At 38.7% G+C, this 15,741-nt stretch overlaps 1 protein-coding gene across 1 annotated transcript in view; it reads left to right on the top strand.

Moving 5' to 3' along the window:
* The first annotated feature begins 3,336 nt into the window (after nt 1–3,336).
* LOC122435595 (serine/arginine-rich splicing factor 2-like) overlaps nt 3,337–15,741 on the top strand; it is a 49,361-nt gene continuing 36,956 nt past the window's right edge. The window contains exons 1-2 of the mRNA XM_043459765.1: nt 3,337–3,872; nt 4,623–4,668. Of these exons, the coding sequence (XP_043315700.1) occupies nt 3,337–3,872; nt 4,623–4,668 (582 nt within the window). The remainder of the gene's footprint in view (nt 3,873–4,622; nt 4,669–15,741) is intronic.

Genomic DNA, 15,741 nt, shown 5'->3' with positions numbered 1-15,741 from the left:
TGGTAAGGAAGGATTAGATACTGGGCAAAGATGACAAAAATCTTTTGAAACAAGCTGGGATGTTTGGATTTTGAGTTCTAAGGCAAGGGATGTTAAACTTTTCTTAAAGGGCCAGATAGTAAATAGTTTAGGTTTGCCAGCCGTATGATCTCTGTGGAAACTAGTCAATTCTGCCCTAGAAAGCAGTCATGCATAATACTAAATCAATGGACTTGGCTATGTTCTAATAACACTTTATTTACTAAATACATGGCCAGCTTTAATCTTAGTTTGCCAAATATCCAGTTCTTAGGGATGGGAAGGCCTTGAAGAATCTCAACTCTTTATTATGCCCAATGAATTGGCTGTTTTCTCCATGACTATGAAGGTGGAAGCTATGAAAGGATCCAAAGTCTGTCTTCAGTGAAGTTATAATTCAGTAGATAAGGCCAAAATAAGGCATAAAATCATCAAAGTATTTTATAAGACATGACAAGGAATAAATTTAGAGATGTTCCCACTTTCCAAACTTGTCCCCAAACTTGTATTATTTCTGCTTCAGTTTATTTTATCTCTTCCTTTTCTGAAATATAATTGAAATGCTTAGGGGAAAAGACATGAAGACTATCTTCAAAAGAAAATAATTGAGGGTTTGTAAAGAAAAATAGAAAAGCCAAAAAATTCTGACTATAATTGAGGATTTTTACATTAGAAATTCTGCACCATTGTGAGGTACAAGTAAAATGAGTAGGAGGATGGAACTTTCAGAATGTTCAACTTTTCATTAAATTATTTTCAATGTTTTTTTTTATGGGTAATGCTTACAATTTGAATCATGTTAAAAATTACTTTTGAGTGATTGTGCTTTTAAAATGCATCTCCATGCAACGTCTGAGCTACATTCTCTCTCAAATTTATTAATACATCTTGAAGTTCTTAGTGGTAAATCACCATGTTTAATCCCAAGAGAATGGAAAAGATAAAAAAAAATTAGTTTCAAAAATATTTCAACAAGTTTACATTTAAGACAAAATTTTAAAAGATGAGCAGCTCCAGTGATACTAGCTTATTTTAGCTGATGAACTAATGAATACAGACTTCACAAATATTTAAAGTTTTTAACTGCCTTTGCTTCTATAGCGTGCCTCAAAATATACTACTTCAAAGGAACTGTAAATATCTTAAATCATGATTTCCTTCCTAAAATTACCTCTCTACTCACCTATAAAGCCTCCTTGACATTTTTTCCAATCATTTATTAGCTTTGATTATTTCATGTATTTGACATACAAACATATTGAACACTTACAATATATACAAAATACTTATTTTTTTAAGCTCTATTTCAACTGATTATTTTGTGTGTGGCACTGGAACATACAGCGTTGGAAGATTCAGTCCCTGTACTCAATTTTCTCACAGTTAAAGAAGATTAAGACAAGTAAATCCACAATTCAACACTCTGCTATAAAAGGTATGAAAAAGGGTTGCCCAAGGGTGTTTGTAAAGAGCAGGAGAGACTATCTTTTCCAGAGTATGGGAATATTCCTGGAAAAGATGCAGAACTGATACTATATATTGGCGTGGTCCTAGACTTTAAGAGGACTGATGCTTCTGCTATGGTCTCTTATAAATCTGACTATTATCTAAGAAATCTAACTAGAGTAGAAATTTGCCAGACTACACGGAGAGGCTCTGAAAAAGGGGCTGGGGCGGTGGGTGATGGGAACCAGCCAACACCCAGTAGTTCCAAGAGAGCCATCCCAGTCACCCTAGCTAATTCAGCAGATAAAATGAAGAAACGAGTCCTATAGTCTACTGCCTGGATTTCAGTGTCTTAGAATTATGAGATAAAATAATGATAAGAATTTTAGCCACTAAATTTTGATGTAGGTTGCTATGCAGTAGTGAATAACCAGAGCACATACATAGGAATCAATAACGTGCAGAAGATGCAGTGACTTTTGTTGGGGCCCAGGGCCCCATATGCCTCAACAGCATATCGATTATTTTAAATTACATTTACTTACGAAACAGCCAATACAAAAGGGACCATTAAGACCTTTCTCTTTCTCTCTCTGAAAGCAGGAGATGAATCTCTCCCTGCATCTAGAGGCTGAAGGACACTCTTATCACCAGAGAGGGGGAGTTCCGCGCTGAGAAGCCTGTATACACAAAATTTGTTACTTCTTTAATTGACTACCCCAAGTCCACACTGTTTAAAGTTCTCACTAATTAGGAACCCAAAGCCTAAATTCTTTGTCCTGTCAATTCCTCATAAATTTACTGTTTACATAAAAAGTATAAAAGTTGCCTGCTTTGGCTACTTCTTAGGTGCCATTTCTGTGAGACTTCGGTGCACAAGAATTGAAGTGTTCCTTTGTCTCCTGTTAATCTGCTTTATGCGAATTTTCTTATCAATCCAGCCAAAAGAACTCAAGAGGGATAGAGGGGAAAATTTCCCTCTCCTTGACACTTGTAAAGAGTATATAATGCTCACTGAAAGTGAGAAATAATTAACAAAATACTATTTTCTACACCCATTGCTATCAAACTCATTTATTAGAGCCTAAAAGGCATGATTCATGAGAAAAGATGCCTTGCCAACAATCTGATGAAATATAATTATTAATTCTAAAAGCATTTTTAAAATGCAAGTCATATCAAATGAACTTACACCATCAAAAATATATCTAGTTAATGAATAAGAAAACAGTAAATGTTAGTAATCTGAGTTATATTCAATTATGTAATTTGGAATGACAGGTCATAACTGACTTTCATTTTTTATTTTTTTCAAGCAGAATAAGAGATCTCATACTGCATTTCCGATTACAGCTCATACCCTCTAGGTGGCTCTCATGTTCTCCTGTCTGTTAGTGTTACTGAATCAACCTATCTGTTCATGATCTGCTTTGAAACTGTGTTTCTGTCTCCAAAGGCAACAAATGGTTTTAGCATACATGAATCAACACTGCCATGTACTTGGTCACATAATTACATCCATACGTATATACTTTTGCCCATAATTAAAACTGGGTGTTTAGACATATACCGGAAAAGTCATAAAATGATGTTATAGTCGTGAACTTTCACTTTAATAAAAGGAAAACTGGTACAAAACTGTTCCTCCAGCAGTCGCAGCTCTGGAGACCATCTGCGCAGAGCGACGGTTCGACATTCGGGGGTCTCTAAGCAGCCACCGGCTGAGGTCAACTGACGCAGAGAGGCAGAGTCTTCGGGCTGAACAAAGCCAAGGCAACCTTAAGAGTGCCTGCGTCGTCCTCGCAGCCTTCGCAGACTGCAGCTAGCTCAGAATTCAGTTCGCGGGGGCTCCCCGCTTAGCTCGCAAAGGTCATGAGTTACAGCCGCCCTCCTCCCAACGTGGGCGACTTGATTTCCCTCAAGGTGGACAACCTGACTGACCGCATCTCACGCCGCACCCTAAGGCGCATCTTCGAGAGGTACGGGCCTGTCGGCGATGTGTACATCCCCCGGGACCGCTTCACTCTAGAGTCCCGCGGCTTTGCCTTCGTCCGCTTCTATGACAAGCACCACGCCGAGGAGGCCATGGACGCCCTAGACGGGGTCATGCTGGATGGCCGTGAGCTGTGGGTGCAGATGGCACGCCACGGTCGCCTCCTAGATTTCCACCAAGGCCGCCGCCAGAAAACTCCTCCCCAGGGTCAAGAACGCCAGAGCCACAGCCTGAGGCTTCGTCGCTGCCGCAGGTCCAGCACCAGGAGCCGATCGCCATGTCAGGCCCGATCTCGCTTCAGCCGCTCCAAGTCTCCATCTCGCTCCTGTGACAGTTCGCCATCATCCTCAGTGTCCAGATCTTTCTCAGCAACCACGTCTAGGTCTAGATTCAGAAGCCTTCCACCAGGAAGAAAGTACAGGTCCTGAGGACAATCAAAAAAATCCCTCCAGGTTTCCAGAAGGGGAAGGCGCGGTGTCATATTAGAATAAGTAATGAACGAACAACCTGAAAACTGGGGGCGTGGTAGGGAATGAGGGGTCAGCGGGGAGAGGGGGGAGAGGAACAACATCTCAGTTGATCAGACAGTCTTTGAAATTAGCCACTACCTGTTGAAAAGGTTGTTCTTTAATACATTGTGTAACTTTTTACTTGTTTCAAATTTTGCCTCAAGCGGTACACTTCATTTTATAATGGTATTTTGTTTCTTTTATTCACATATCTTTTAAGTTAGTGAGATGAACAACTTTGTTATTGGTTTCAATATTTGAGGTAAACTTTCATTTATCTTTATATACTGCATTTTCTTTGAAAGTAAACAGGTTGTTATCTAATTTGTGGCCTCTAGACTTAAGAAAATGTGTGTAGCCTTTTCTTTTTGAGAAGTCAAAGACTGTCTAGTGATTGATTCTTCATTGCCAACATTCTTTGAAAAATAAAGACCTACTTAAAGTTACTTTAAGTGTATGTACACGTGTTATTTACCTTGGGATTTAAATGGTAATCTGGATCTGTGTTGATACAGAGAAATTTAAGGTGAAAATAAATTTTTAAAGAATTATTTATCAAACATATTTCTAGTTGCATGTATTTTTGTGCAGTAGACACAGTTGTACAACAGTTGGGCAATGATGGTTAACTGTGACGGTGGTGTTTTGTAATACAGAATGCTTGGCTACTTGACGTTTTCCGCTGACTGCTCCTATGTAAAGGTAATGTGCTGTGCAGAAACAAATGGTTCTCCAGTTTGTTAAAAACCCTGACAACTGTACTTGCAGTCACTCAGGCCCAGGCCTCGCATATATAAGGGAGCATACAGTGAACACACCTAGCAGGTGAATTGAAAAGTAAATGTGTCTTTATTTTTTCCTTTCACACCCAAAGTGGTCAATCTGACCATCTTCAGTTGCGAACATAAGTAGGAAAGATGCTAAGAATTTTTTTACTTTCTAAGTGCTAGTAACATGCTACATCTTTTTGTTTATGTATGTACTGTATTTTTCTGAACAAGCATTTTTCCTGGTGTTTTAAAAAAATTTGTTGTGATTATATTCTCATTCATAAAACTAGGAAACAAAAGATAATTGAGGTCATGCATCTCACATGTGTTATAAACAAAGATATCAAAACAATTGAGTATCAACTTTTAGAGATCCAAGGTATAAATATAATTTAGCAAGTTAAAATCAATGTCACACACATCTGCTACTACCTTATGGCTTTGATCCCCAAGCTGGGTATGACTTTACTGTGGCTCTGCTCTGAATCTTTTGGAATTGTCTTCTTTGGCTCAACACTCTATTGTAACTTACTGGTTTTGAATGAATATTTTGGGAGACGGTTAATCCGAGATTGACTTTGGAATATATCTCAGCATTATTGGTCCTAACTGTAGCCCCACTCAACCTCTCCTCTTTAATTTATGGTTGCCAATGTGACACTCTGTTTCAGACATTATTTTCTTTCTTTTTTTCATTTTCCAGTTTTACTGAAAAATAATTGACATACATCCCTGTATAAGCTTAAGACATGCAGAATGATGGTTTGATTTATATATCTCAAGAAATGATTACTACAATAGGCCCAGCTAACATACATCTGCTCATATAGATATAAAAAAAAGAAAAGAAAAGAAAAGAAAGGAAAATAATTGCTCCTCGTGATGGGAATACTTAGAATTTACTTTCTTAACACCTTTCCTATATATCATACAGCAGTGGTAGCTATAGGCATGTTGTACATTACATCCCTAGTACTTACTTTTCTTATAACTGGAAGTTTGTACCTTTTGACCACATAGCTCTGATTCCCCACCCCTCCTTCCCCTACCTCTGGTAAACACTAGCCTGAGCTCTTTTCCAAAGACCTTGGTATTTCGGCTTTGTCTTTTCTCTTTTTTTAAGATTCCACATAAAGTGAGATAATAAAATATGTGTCTTTTGCTGCCTCATTTTCAATTCTCACTGCCCAATTCTCTTTGTCTGAGAAACTGACTAAATTAAACCATGAAAAATAGATTCAATTTTCACATATTGGAATTTAAGAAACTGGAATCTAGAAAGAGTAAGTATTTGGGAGAATAATGGATTAATGATTAGACTTCAACCCAGGTCTTTAAATTCTCAACCCAGTCCTCTTTCCTGTATATTGAATGCCTCAGTATATTGCCTTTAAATACACGGAATTGAAATGAGGTTTAGGAACATCAATTGTGGTATTTGGGAACAAATATTCAAAACAAGACTCCAAACAATACTTTGAGAAATTTATTTTTCAGTGAGTAGCTCAGCTGGATACTAGTAACAGAGCCCTATCTCACCGAAATTTTGAAAGTTCCTCTGTGCTATGAATGCACTTTATCTCAAACTTTGAATTCCTATAACACAATAGTTATTGTCTACAACTGATTTAGTCAGTTTCTCAGATAAAGAGAATTGGGCAGTGAGAACTGGAAATAACACAGAGAAAGTCAAATACTCTATTATTTCACTTATATGTGGAATCTAAAGAAAACAAAAACAAAAAACCAAGCTCATTGAAAAAGAGATCTGACTAGTGGTTACCAGAGATAGAGAAGGAGGGGTGGGGAGTGGGGGAAGGGGAAATGGAAGAGGTGGTCAAACGGGTAGCTCAGATGGTAAAGAATCCACCTGCAATGCGGGAAACCTTGTTAAATCCCTGGGTCGAAAAGATACCCTGGAGAAGGGAAGGACTAACAAATCCAGAATTCTTGCCTGAAGAATTCCATGAACAGAGGAGCCAGCAGGCTACGGTCCATGGGGTGCAAAGAGTCAAACACGACTCAGTGACTTTCACTTGCACTAGTAACCAGAAATCACACTTCAGTCAAAGGTTATTAACGGAACCAAACATCTGTTAAAACTGTATAAATATAGAAAACATATGCATGCATGCACACACACACACATAACTACACACCTAGCATGCAAATTAAGACTGCTAAACTCCAATTCAGTTCAGTTCAGGCACTCAGTTGTGTCCAACACTTTGCGACCCCATGGACTGTAGCATGCCAGGCTTCCCTGTCCATCACCAACTCCCTGAGCTCGCTCACATTCATATCCATCAAGTCAGTGATGCCATCCAACCATCTCATCCTCTGTCGTTCCCTTCTCCTCCCGCCTTCAATATTTCCCAGCATTAGGGTTTCTTCCAATGAGTCAGTTCTTCACAACAGGTGGCCAAAGAATTTCAGCTTCAGCTTCAGCATCAGTCCTTCCAATGAATATTTAGGACTGATTTCCTTCAGAAATGATTGGTTTGGTCTGTTTGCAGTCCATGGGACTCTCAAGAGTCTTCTCCAACACCACAGTTCAAAAGCATCAACACTTCAGTGCTTAGCTTTCTTTATGGTCCCACTCTCACATCCATACATGACTACTGGAAAAATGATAGCTTTGACTAAACAGACCTTTGTCAGCAAAGTAATGTCTCTGCTTTCTAATATGGTGTCTAGGTTGGCCATACATTTTCTTCCAAGGAGCAAGCATCTTTGAAATTCATGGCTGCAGTCAACATCTGCAGTGATTTTGGAGCCAAAGACAATAAAGTTTCTCCATGTTTCCATTGTTTCTCCATCTATTTGCCATGAAGTGATGGGACCAGATCCCATGATCTTCGTTTATTTAATGCTGAGTTTTAAGCCAGCTTTTTCATTCTCCTCTTGCAATTTCAACAATAGGCTCTTCAGTTCCTCTCTATTTCTGCCTTAAGGGTGGTGTTATCTGCATACCTGAGGTTATTGATATTTCTCCCAGAAATCTTGATTCCAGCTTGTGCTTCACCCAGCCCGCAATTTCACGTGAGGTACTCTGCATAGAAGTTAAATAAATAGGGTGACAATACACAGCCTTGACGTACTCCTTCCCCAATTTTGAGCCAGTCCATTGTTTCATGTCTGATTCTGTTGTTTCTTGACCTGCATCCAGATTTCTTAGGAGGCAGGTCAGGTGGTCTACCCACCTCTTGAAGAATTTTCCACAGTTTGTTGTCATCTACATAGTCAAAGACTTTAGTGTAGTCAATGACGCAGAAGTAGATATTTTTCTGGAACTCTCTTGCTTTTTTGATGAGCCAACAAATGTTGGCAATTTGATCTCTGGTTCCTCTGCCTTTTCTAAATCCAGCTTGAACACCTGGAAGGTCTTGGTTCAAATACTGTTGAAGCCTCGCTTAGAGAATTTTGAGCATTACTTTGCTAACGTGGGAGATGAGTACAATTGTGTGGTAGTTTGAACATTTTCTTTGGCATTGCCTTTCCTTGGGATTGGAAAGAAAAATTACTTTTTCAAGTCCTGTGGCCACTGGCGAGTTTTCCAGATTTGCTGGCATATTGAGTGCATCACTTTCACAGCATCATCTTTTAGGATTTGAAATCGCTCAACTGGAATTCCATCACCTCCACTAGCTTGGTTCATGGTGATGCTTCCTAAGGCCCAGTTGACCTCACATTCGAGGATGTCTGACTCTAGGTGAGTGATCACACCGTCCTGGTCATCTGGTTCATGAAGATCTTTTTTGTATAGTTCTTCTGTGTATTCTTGCCACACTTTCTTAATATCTTTTGCTTCTATTAGGTCCATACAAGTTCTGTCCTTTTCTGTGCCCATCTTTGCATATAATGTTCCCTTGGTATCTCTGATTTTCTTGAGGAGATCTCTAGTCTTTCCCATTCTATTGATTTCCTCTATTTCTTTGCATTGATCACTGAGGAAGGTTTTCTTATCTCTCTGTGCTATTCTTAGGAGCTCTGCATTCAGATGGGTATATATTTCCTTTTCTCCTTAGCCTTTCACTTCTCTTTTTTCTCAGCTATTGTAAGGCCTCGTCAGACAACTCTTTTGCCTTGTTGCATTTCTTTTTCTTGGTGATGGTCTTCATTACTGCCTCCTGTACAATGTCACGAACCTCTGTTCATAGTTCTTCAAGCACACTATCAGATCTAATCCCTTGAATCTGTTTGTCACTTCCACTGTGTAAATGTAAGGGATTTGATTTAGGCCATACCTGAATGGTTGGGCTTCCCTGATAGCTCAGTTGGTAAACAATTCGCCTGCAATGCAGGAGACTCTGATTTGATTCCCGGGGCAGGAACATCTGCTGGAGAAGGAATAGGCTTCTCCATTCCCACTCCATTATTCTTGGGCATCCCTCTGGCTCAGTTGGTAAAGAATTCACCTGCAATGGGAAGACCTGGGATCAATCCCTGGGTTGGGAAGATCCCCTGGAGAAGGGAAAGGCAATCCACTGCAGTATTCTGATGGGGTCACAAAGAGTTGGAAACAACTGAGTGACTTTCACTTTCACTTTCACTCCTGAATGATCTAGTTTGTCCCTACTTTCTTCAATTTAAGTGTGAATTTTACAAGGAGCACTTCATGATCGGAGTCACAGTCAGCTCATGGTCTTGTTTTTGCTGACTGTATAGAGCTTCTTCATCTTTGGCTGCAAAGAATATAATAAATCTGATTTTGGTATTGACCATCTGGTGACGTCCATGTGTAGAGTCATTTCTTGTGTTGTTGGAAGAGGCTGTTTGCTATGAGCAGTGTGTTCTCCTGGCAAAACTCTATTAGCCTTTCCTCTGCTTCATTTTGTACTCCAAGGCCAAACTTGCTATCACTAAAGATATCTCTTGACTTAGGCATCCTAAAAGTCCCACTAGGAAACTAACTGGTCACATAACATTATCTCACTCTTCATGAAGGTATCAGTGAAAGATATTTTAGTTCCCACCAGGACCATTCTGTTTCTTCATATAAACCAAATGTTCAGTGATATTTCATCTCAGGATATTTTTTCCTCATATAGGAATTAAATGAGTATTACTGGGCCAAGGTATCAGAATACATTGTATAATAAATGAAACACTTGCAAATATAAGGATTTCTTTTTTCATTTATTTTTATTAGTTGGAGGCTAATTACTTTAAATATTGTAGTGGTTTTTGCCATACATTGACATGAATCAGCCATGGATTTACATGTGTTCCCCATCCCGATCCCCCCTCCCACCTCCCTCCCCATCCCATCGCTCTGGCTCTTCCCAGTGCACCAGCCCTGAGCATTTGTCTCATGCATCCAACCTGGGCTGGTGATCTGTTTCACCCTTGATAGTATACTTGTTTCAATGCTATTCTCTCAGAACATCCGACCCTTTCCTTCTCTCATTGAGTCCAAAAGTCTGTTCGATACATCTGTGTCTCTTTTTCTGTTTTGCATATAGGGTATAGTTGCCATCTTTTTAAATTCCATATATATGAGTTAGCATATTGTATTGATCTTTATCTTTCTGGCTTACTTCACTCTGTATAATGGGCTCCAGTTTCATCCATCTCATTAGAACTGATTCAAATGAATTCTTTTTAACAACTGAGTAATATTCCATGGTGTATATATATGTACCACAGCTTCCTTATCCATTCGTCTGCTGATGCGCATCTAGGTTGCTCCCATGTCCTGGCTATTATAAACAGTGCTGAGATGAACATTGGGGTGCATGTGTCTCTTTCAGATCTGGTTTCCTCGGTGTGTATGCCCAGGAGTGGGATTGCTGGGTCATATGGCAGTTCTATTTCCAAATTTTTAAGGAACCTCCACACTGTTCTCCATAGCGGCTGTACTAGTTTGCATTCCCACCAACAGTGGAAGAGGGTTCCCTTTTCTCCACACCCTCTTCAGCATTTATTGCTTGTAGAATTTTGGATAGCAGCCATCCTGACTGGCATGTAATGGTACCTCATTGTGGTTTTGATTTGCATTTCTCTGATAATGAGTGATATTGAGCATCTTTTCATGTGTTTGTTAGCCATCTGTATGTCTTCTTTGGAGAAATGTCTGTTTAGTTCTTTGGCCCATTTTTGGATTGGGTCATTTATTTTTCTGGAATTGAGCTTCAGGAGTTGCTTGTATATTTTTGAGATTAATCCTTTGTCTGCTGCTTCGTTTGCTATTATTTTCTCCCATTCTCAAGACTGTCTTTTCACCTTGTGTATACTTTCCTTTGTTGTGCAAAAGCTTTTAAGTTTCATTAGGTCCCATTTGTTTATTTTTGCTTTTATTTCCAATATTCTGGGAGGTGGGTCATAGAGGATCCTGCTGTGGTATATGTCGGAGAGTGCTTTGCCTATGTTGTCCTCTAGGATTTTTATAGTTTCTGGTCTTACATTTAGATATTTAATCCATGTTCAGTTTATTTTTGTGTATGGTGTTAGAAAGTGTTCTAGTTTCATTCTTGTACAAGTGGTTGACCGGTTTTCCCAGCACCACTTGTTAAAGAGGTTGTCTTTTTTCCATTGTATATCCTTGCCTCCTTTGTCGAAGATAAGGTGTCCATAGGTTCGTGGATTTATCTCTGGGCTTTCTATTCTGTTCCATTGATCTATATTTCTGTCTTTGTGCCAGTACCATACTGTCTTGATGACTGTGGTTTTATAGTAGAGCCTGAAGTCATGCAGGTTGATTCCTCCAGTTCCATTCTTCTTTCTCAAGATTACTTTGGCTATTTGAGGTTTTTTGTATTTCCATAAACAGATTGTGAAATTATTTGTTCTAGTTCTGTGAAAAATACCATTGGTAGCTTGATAGGGATTGCATTCAATCTATAGATTGCTTGGGTAGGATAGTCATTTTCAAAATATTGATTCTCCCATCCATGAACATAGTCTATTTCTCCATCTATTTGTGTCCTCTTTGATTTCTTTCATCAGTGTTTTGTAGTTTTCTATGTATAAGTCTTTCGTTTCTTTAGGTAGATATACTCCTAAGTATTTTATTCTTTTCGTTGCAATGGTGAATGGTATTGTTTCCTTAATTTCTCTTTCTGTTTTTCTCATTGTTAGTCTATAGGAATGCAAGGGTTTTCTGTGTGTTAATTTTATATCCTGCAACTTTAGTATATTCATTGATTAGCTCTACTAATTTTCTGGTAGAGTCTTTAGGGCTTTCTATGTAGAGGAACATGTCTGCAAACAGTGAGAGTTTTACTTCTTTTCCTATCTGGATTAATTTTATTTCTTTTTCTGCTCTGATTGCTGGGGCCAACACTTCCAAAACTATGTTGAATAGTAGTGGTGAGAGTGGGCACCCTTGTCTTGTTCCTGATTTTAGGGGAAATGCTTTCAATTTTTCACCACTGAGGACAATGTTTGCTGTGGGTTTGTCATATATAGCTTTTATTATGCTGAGTTAAGTACCCTCTATTCCTGCTTTCTGGAGAGTTTTTATCATAAATGGAATTTGAAGTTTGTCAAAGGCTTTTTCTGCATCTATTTGAGATAATCATATGGTTTATATCTTTCAATTTGTTAATGTGGTGTGTTACATTGATTGATTTGTGGATATTAAAGAAACCTTGCATTCCTGGGATAAAGCCCACTTGGTCATGATGTATGATCTTTTTAATATGTTGTTGGATTCTCTTTGCTAGAATTTTGTTAAGGGTTTTTGCATATATGTTCATCACTGATATTGGCCTGTAGTTTTCTTTTTTTGTGGCATCTTTGTCTGCTTTTGGTATTAGGGTGATGGTGGCCTCAAAGAATGAGTTTGGAAGTTTGCCTTCTTCTGCAATTTTCTGGAAGCATTTGAGTAAGATAGGTGTTAGCTCTTCTCTAAATTTTTGGTAGAGTTCAGCTGTGAAGCCATCTGGTCCTGGGCTTTTGTTTGCTGGAAGATTTCTGATTATAGTTTCGATTGCCGTGCTTGTGATGGGGCTGTTAAGATTTTCTATTTCTTCCTGGTTCAGTTTTGGAAAGTTATACTTTTCTAAGAATTTGTCCATTTCATCCAAGTTGCCCATTTTATTGGCATAGAGCTGCTGGTAGTAGTCTCTTATGATCCTTTGTATTTCAGTGTTGTCTGTTGTGATCTCTCCATTTTCATTTCTAATTTTATTGACTTGGTTCTTCTCCCTTTGTTTCTTGACGAGTCTGGCTAACGGTTTGTCAATTTTATTTACCTTTTCAAAAAACCAGCTTTTAGCTTTGTTGGTTTTTGCTATGGTCTCATTTGTTTCTTTTGCATTTATTTCTGCCCTAATTTTTAAGATTTCCTTCTACTAACCCTGGGGTTCTTCATTTCTTCCTTCTCTAATTACTTTAGGTGTAGAGTTAGGTTATTTGTTTGACTTTTTTCTTGTTCCTCGAGGTAAGCCTGTATTGCTATGAACCTTCTCCTTAGCACTGCTTTTACAGTGTCCCATAGGTTTTGGGTTGTTGTGTTTTCATTTTCATTCATTTCTATGCATATTTTGATTTCTTCATTGATTTCTTCTATGATTCGTTGGTTAATCAGAAACGTGTAAGTTAGCCTCCATATGTTTGAATTTTTTATAATTTTTTTTTCCTGTAATTGAGATCTAATCTTACTGCATTGTGGTCAGAAAAGATGACTGGAATGATTTCAATTTTTTGAATTTCCCAAGGCTAGATTTTTGGCCCAGGATGTGATCTATTTTGGAGAAGGTTCCGTGTGCACTTGAGAAAAAGGTGAAATTGATTGTTTTGGGGTGAAATGTCCTATAGATATCAATTAGGTCTAGCTGGACCCTTGTGTCATTTAAAGTTTGTGTTTCCTTATTAATTTTCTGTTTAGTTGATCTATCCATAGGTGTGAATGGGGTATTAACGTCTCCCACTATTATTGTGTTATTGTTAACTTCCCCTTTCATTCTTGTTAGCATTTGCCTTACATACTGCGGTGCTTCTATGTTGGGTGCATATATATTTATAATTGTTATATCTTCTTCTTGGATTGATCCTTTGATCATTATGTAGTGTCCTTCTTTGTCTCTTTTCACAGCCTTTATCTTAAAGTCTATTTTATCTGATATGAGTATTGCGACTCCTGCTTTCTTTTGGTCTCCATTTGTGTGAAATATTTGTTTCCAGCCCTCCACTTTCAGTCCGTATGTGTCCCTTGTTTTGAGGTGGGTCTCTTGTAGACAGCATATATAGGGGTCTTGCTTTTGTATCCATTCAGTCAGTCTTTGTCTTTTGGTTGGGGTATTCAACCCATTTACATTTAAGGTAACTATTTATAGGTATGGTCCCATTGCCATTTACTTTGTTGTTTTGGGTTTGAGTTCATCCAACCTTTCTGTGATTCCTGTCTAGAGAAGATTCTTTAGCATTTTTTGAAGAGCTGGTTTGGTGGTGCTGAATTCTCTCAACTTTTGCTTGTCTGTAAAGCTTTTGAATTCTCCTTCATATCTGAATGAGATCCTTGCTGGGTTCAGTAATCTGGGTTGTAGGTTATTCTCTTTCATTACTTTAAGTATGTCCTGCAATTCCCTTCTGGCCTGAAGAGTTTCTATTGATACATCAGCTGTTATCCTTATGGGAATCCCCTTGTGTGTTACTTGTTGTTTCTCCCTTGCTGCTTTTAATATTTGTTCTTTGTGTTTGATCTTTGTTAATTTGATTAATATGTGTCTTGGGGTGTTTCGCCTTGGCTTTATCCTCTTTGGGACTCTCTGGGTTTCTTGAACCTGTGTCATTATTTCCTTCCCCATTTTAGGGAAGTTTTCAGCTACTATCTCCTCGAGTATTTTCTCACAGCCTTTCTTTTTGTCTTCTTCTTCTGGGACTCCTATGATTCGAATGTTGGGGTGTTTCACATTGTCCCAGAGGTCCCTGAGGGTGTCCTCATTTCTTTAGATTCTTTTTTCTTTTTTCCTCTCTGCTTCATTTATTTCCACCATTTTATCTTCTACCTCACTTATCCTATCTTCTGCCTCCATTATTCTACTGTTGGTTCCCTCCAGAGTGTTTTTTATCTCATTTATTGCATTATTCGTTTTTAATTGACTCTTTTATTATTTCTTCTAGGTCCTTGTTAAACATTTCTTGCATCTTCTCAATCCTTGTCTCCAGGTTATTTATCTGTAACTTTATTTTGTTTTCAAGATTTTGGATCATTTTTATTATCATTATTCTAATTTCTTTTTCAGGTAGATTCCCTATCTCCTCCTCTGTTCTTTGGCTTGGTGGGCATTTTTCATATTCCTTTACCTGCTGGGTATTTCTCTGCCTTTTCATCTTATTTAGATTGCTGTGTTTGGGGTGGCCTTTCTGTATTCTGGTAGTCTGTGGTTCCTTTTTATTGGGGAGGTTTCTCCCAGTGTGTGGGGCTGGATATTTCGCTTGTCGAGGTTTGCTGGTTAGGGAAGCTTGCGTCGGTGTTCTGGTGGGTGGAGCTGGATTTCTTCTCTCTGGAGTGCAATGGAGTGTCCAGTAGTGAGGTTTGAGATGGGTCTATGGGTTTGGTGTGACTTTGGGCAGCCTGTATATTGACACTCGGGGCTATGTTCCTGCATTGCTGGAGAATTTGCATGGTATGTCTTGCTCTGGAACTTACTGGCTCTTGGGTGGTGGTTGGTTTCAGTGTAGGTATGGAGGTTTTTGGATGATCTCTTATTAATTAATGTATCCTGTAGTCAGGAGTTCTCTGGTGTTCTCAGGTTTTGGGCTTCAGCCTCTTGCATCTGGATTTCAGTCTTATTCTTCCAGTAGCCTCAAGACTTCTCCATCCATACAGCACTGATAATCAAACTTCTAGGTTAATGGTGAAAGGATTCTCCACAGTGAGCATCACCCAGAGAGGTTCACAGAGTTACATGAAGAAGAGAAGAGGGAGGAAGGAGATAGAGGTGAGCAGGAGGAGAAAACGGGGGATTCAGAGAAGATAGACAGATCTAGGCAGTACTCTGTTCCCTAAGTGTTCTCCGCAGCCCAGAACACCCACAGAGATTCACAGATTTAGATT

This window comes from Cervus canadensis, chromosome X (assembly GCF_019320065.1).
Source record: "Cervus canadensis isolate Bull #8, Minnesota chromosome X, ASM1932006v1, whole genome shotgun sequence".
NCBI lineage: Eukaryota > Metazoa > Chordata > Mammalia > Artiodactyla > Cervidae > Cervus > Cervus canadensis.
The sequence above is the reverse complement of the archived record's forward strand: the minus strand, read 5'-3'. Positions and strand labels throughout refer to the sequence as shown.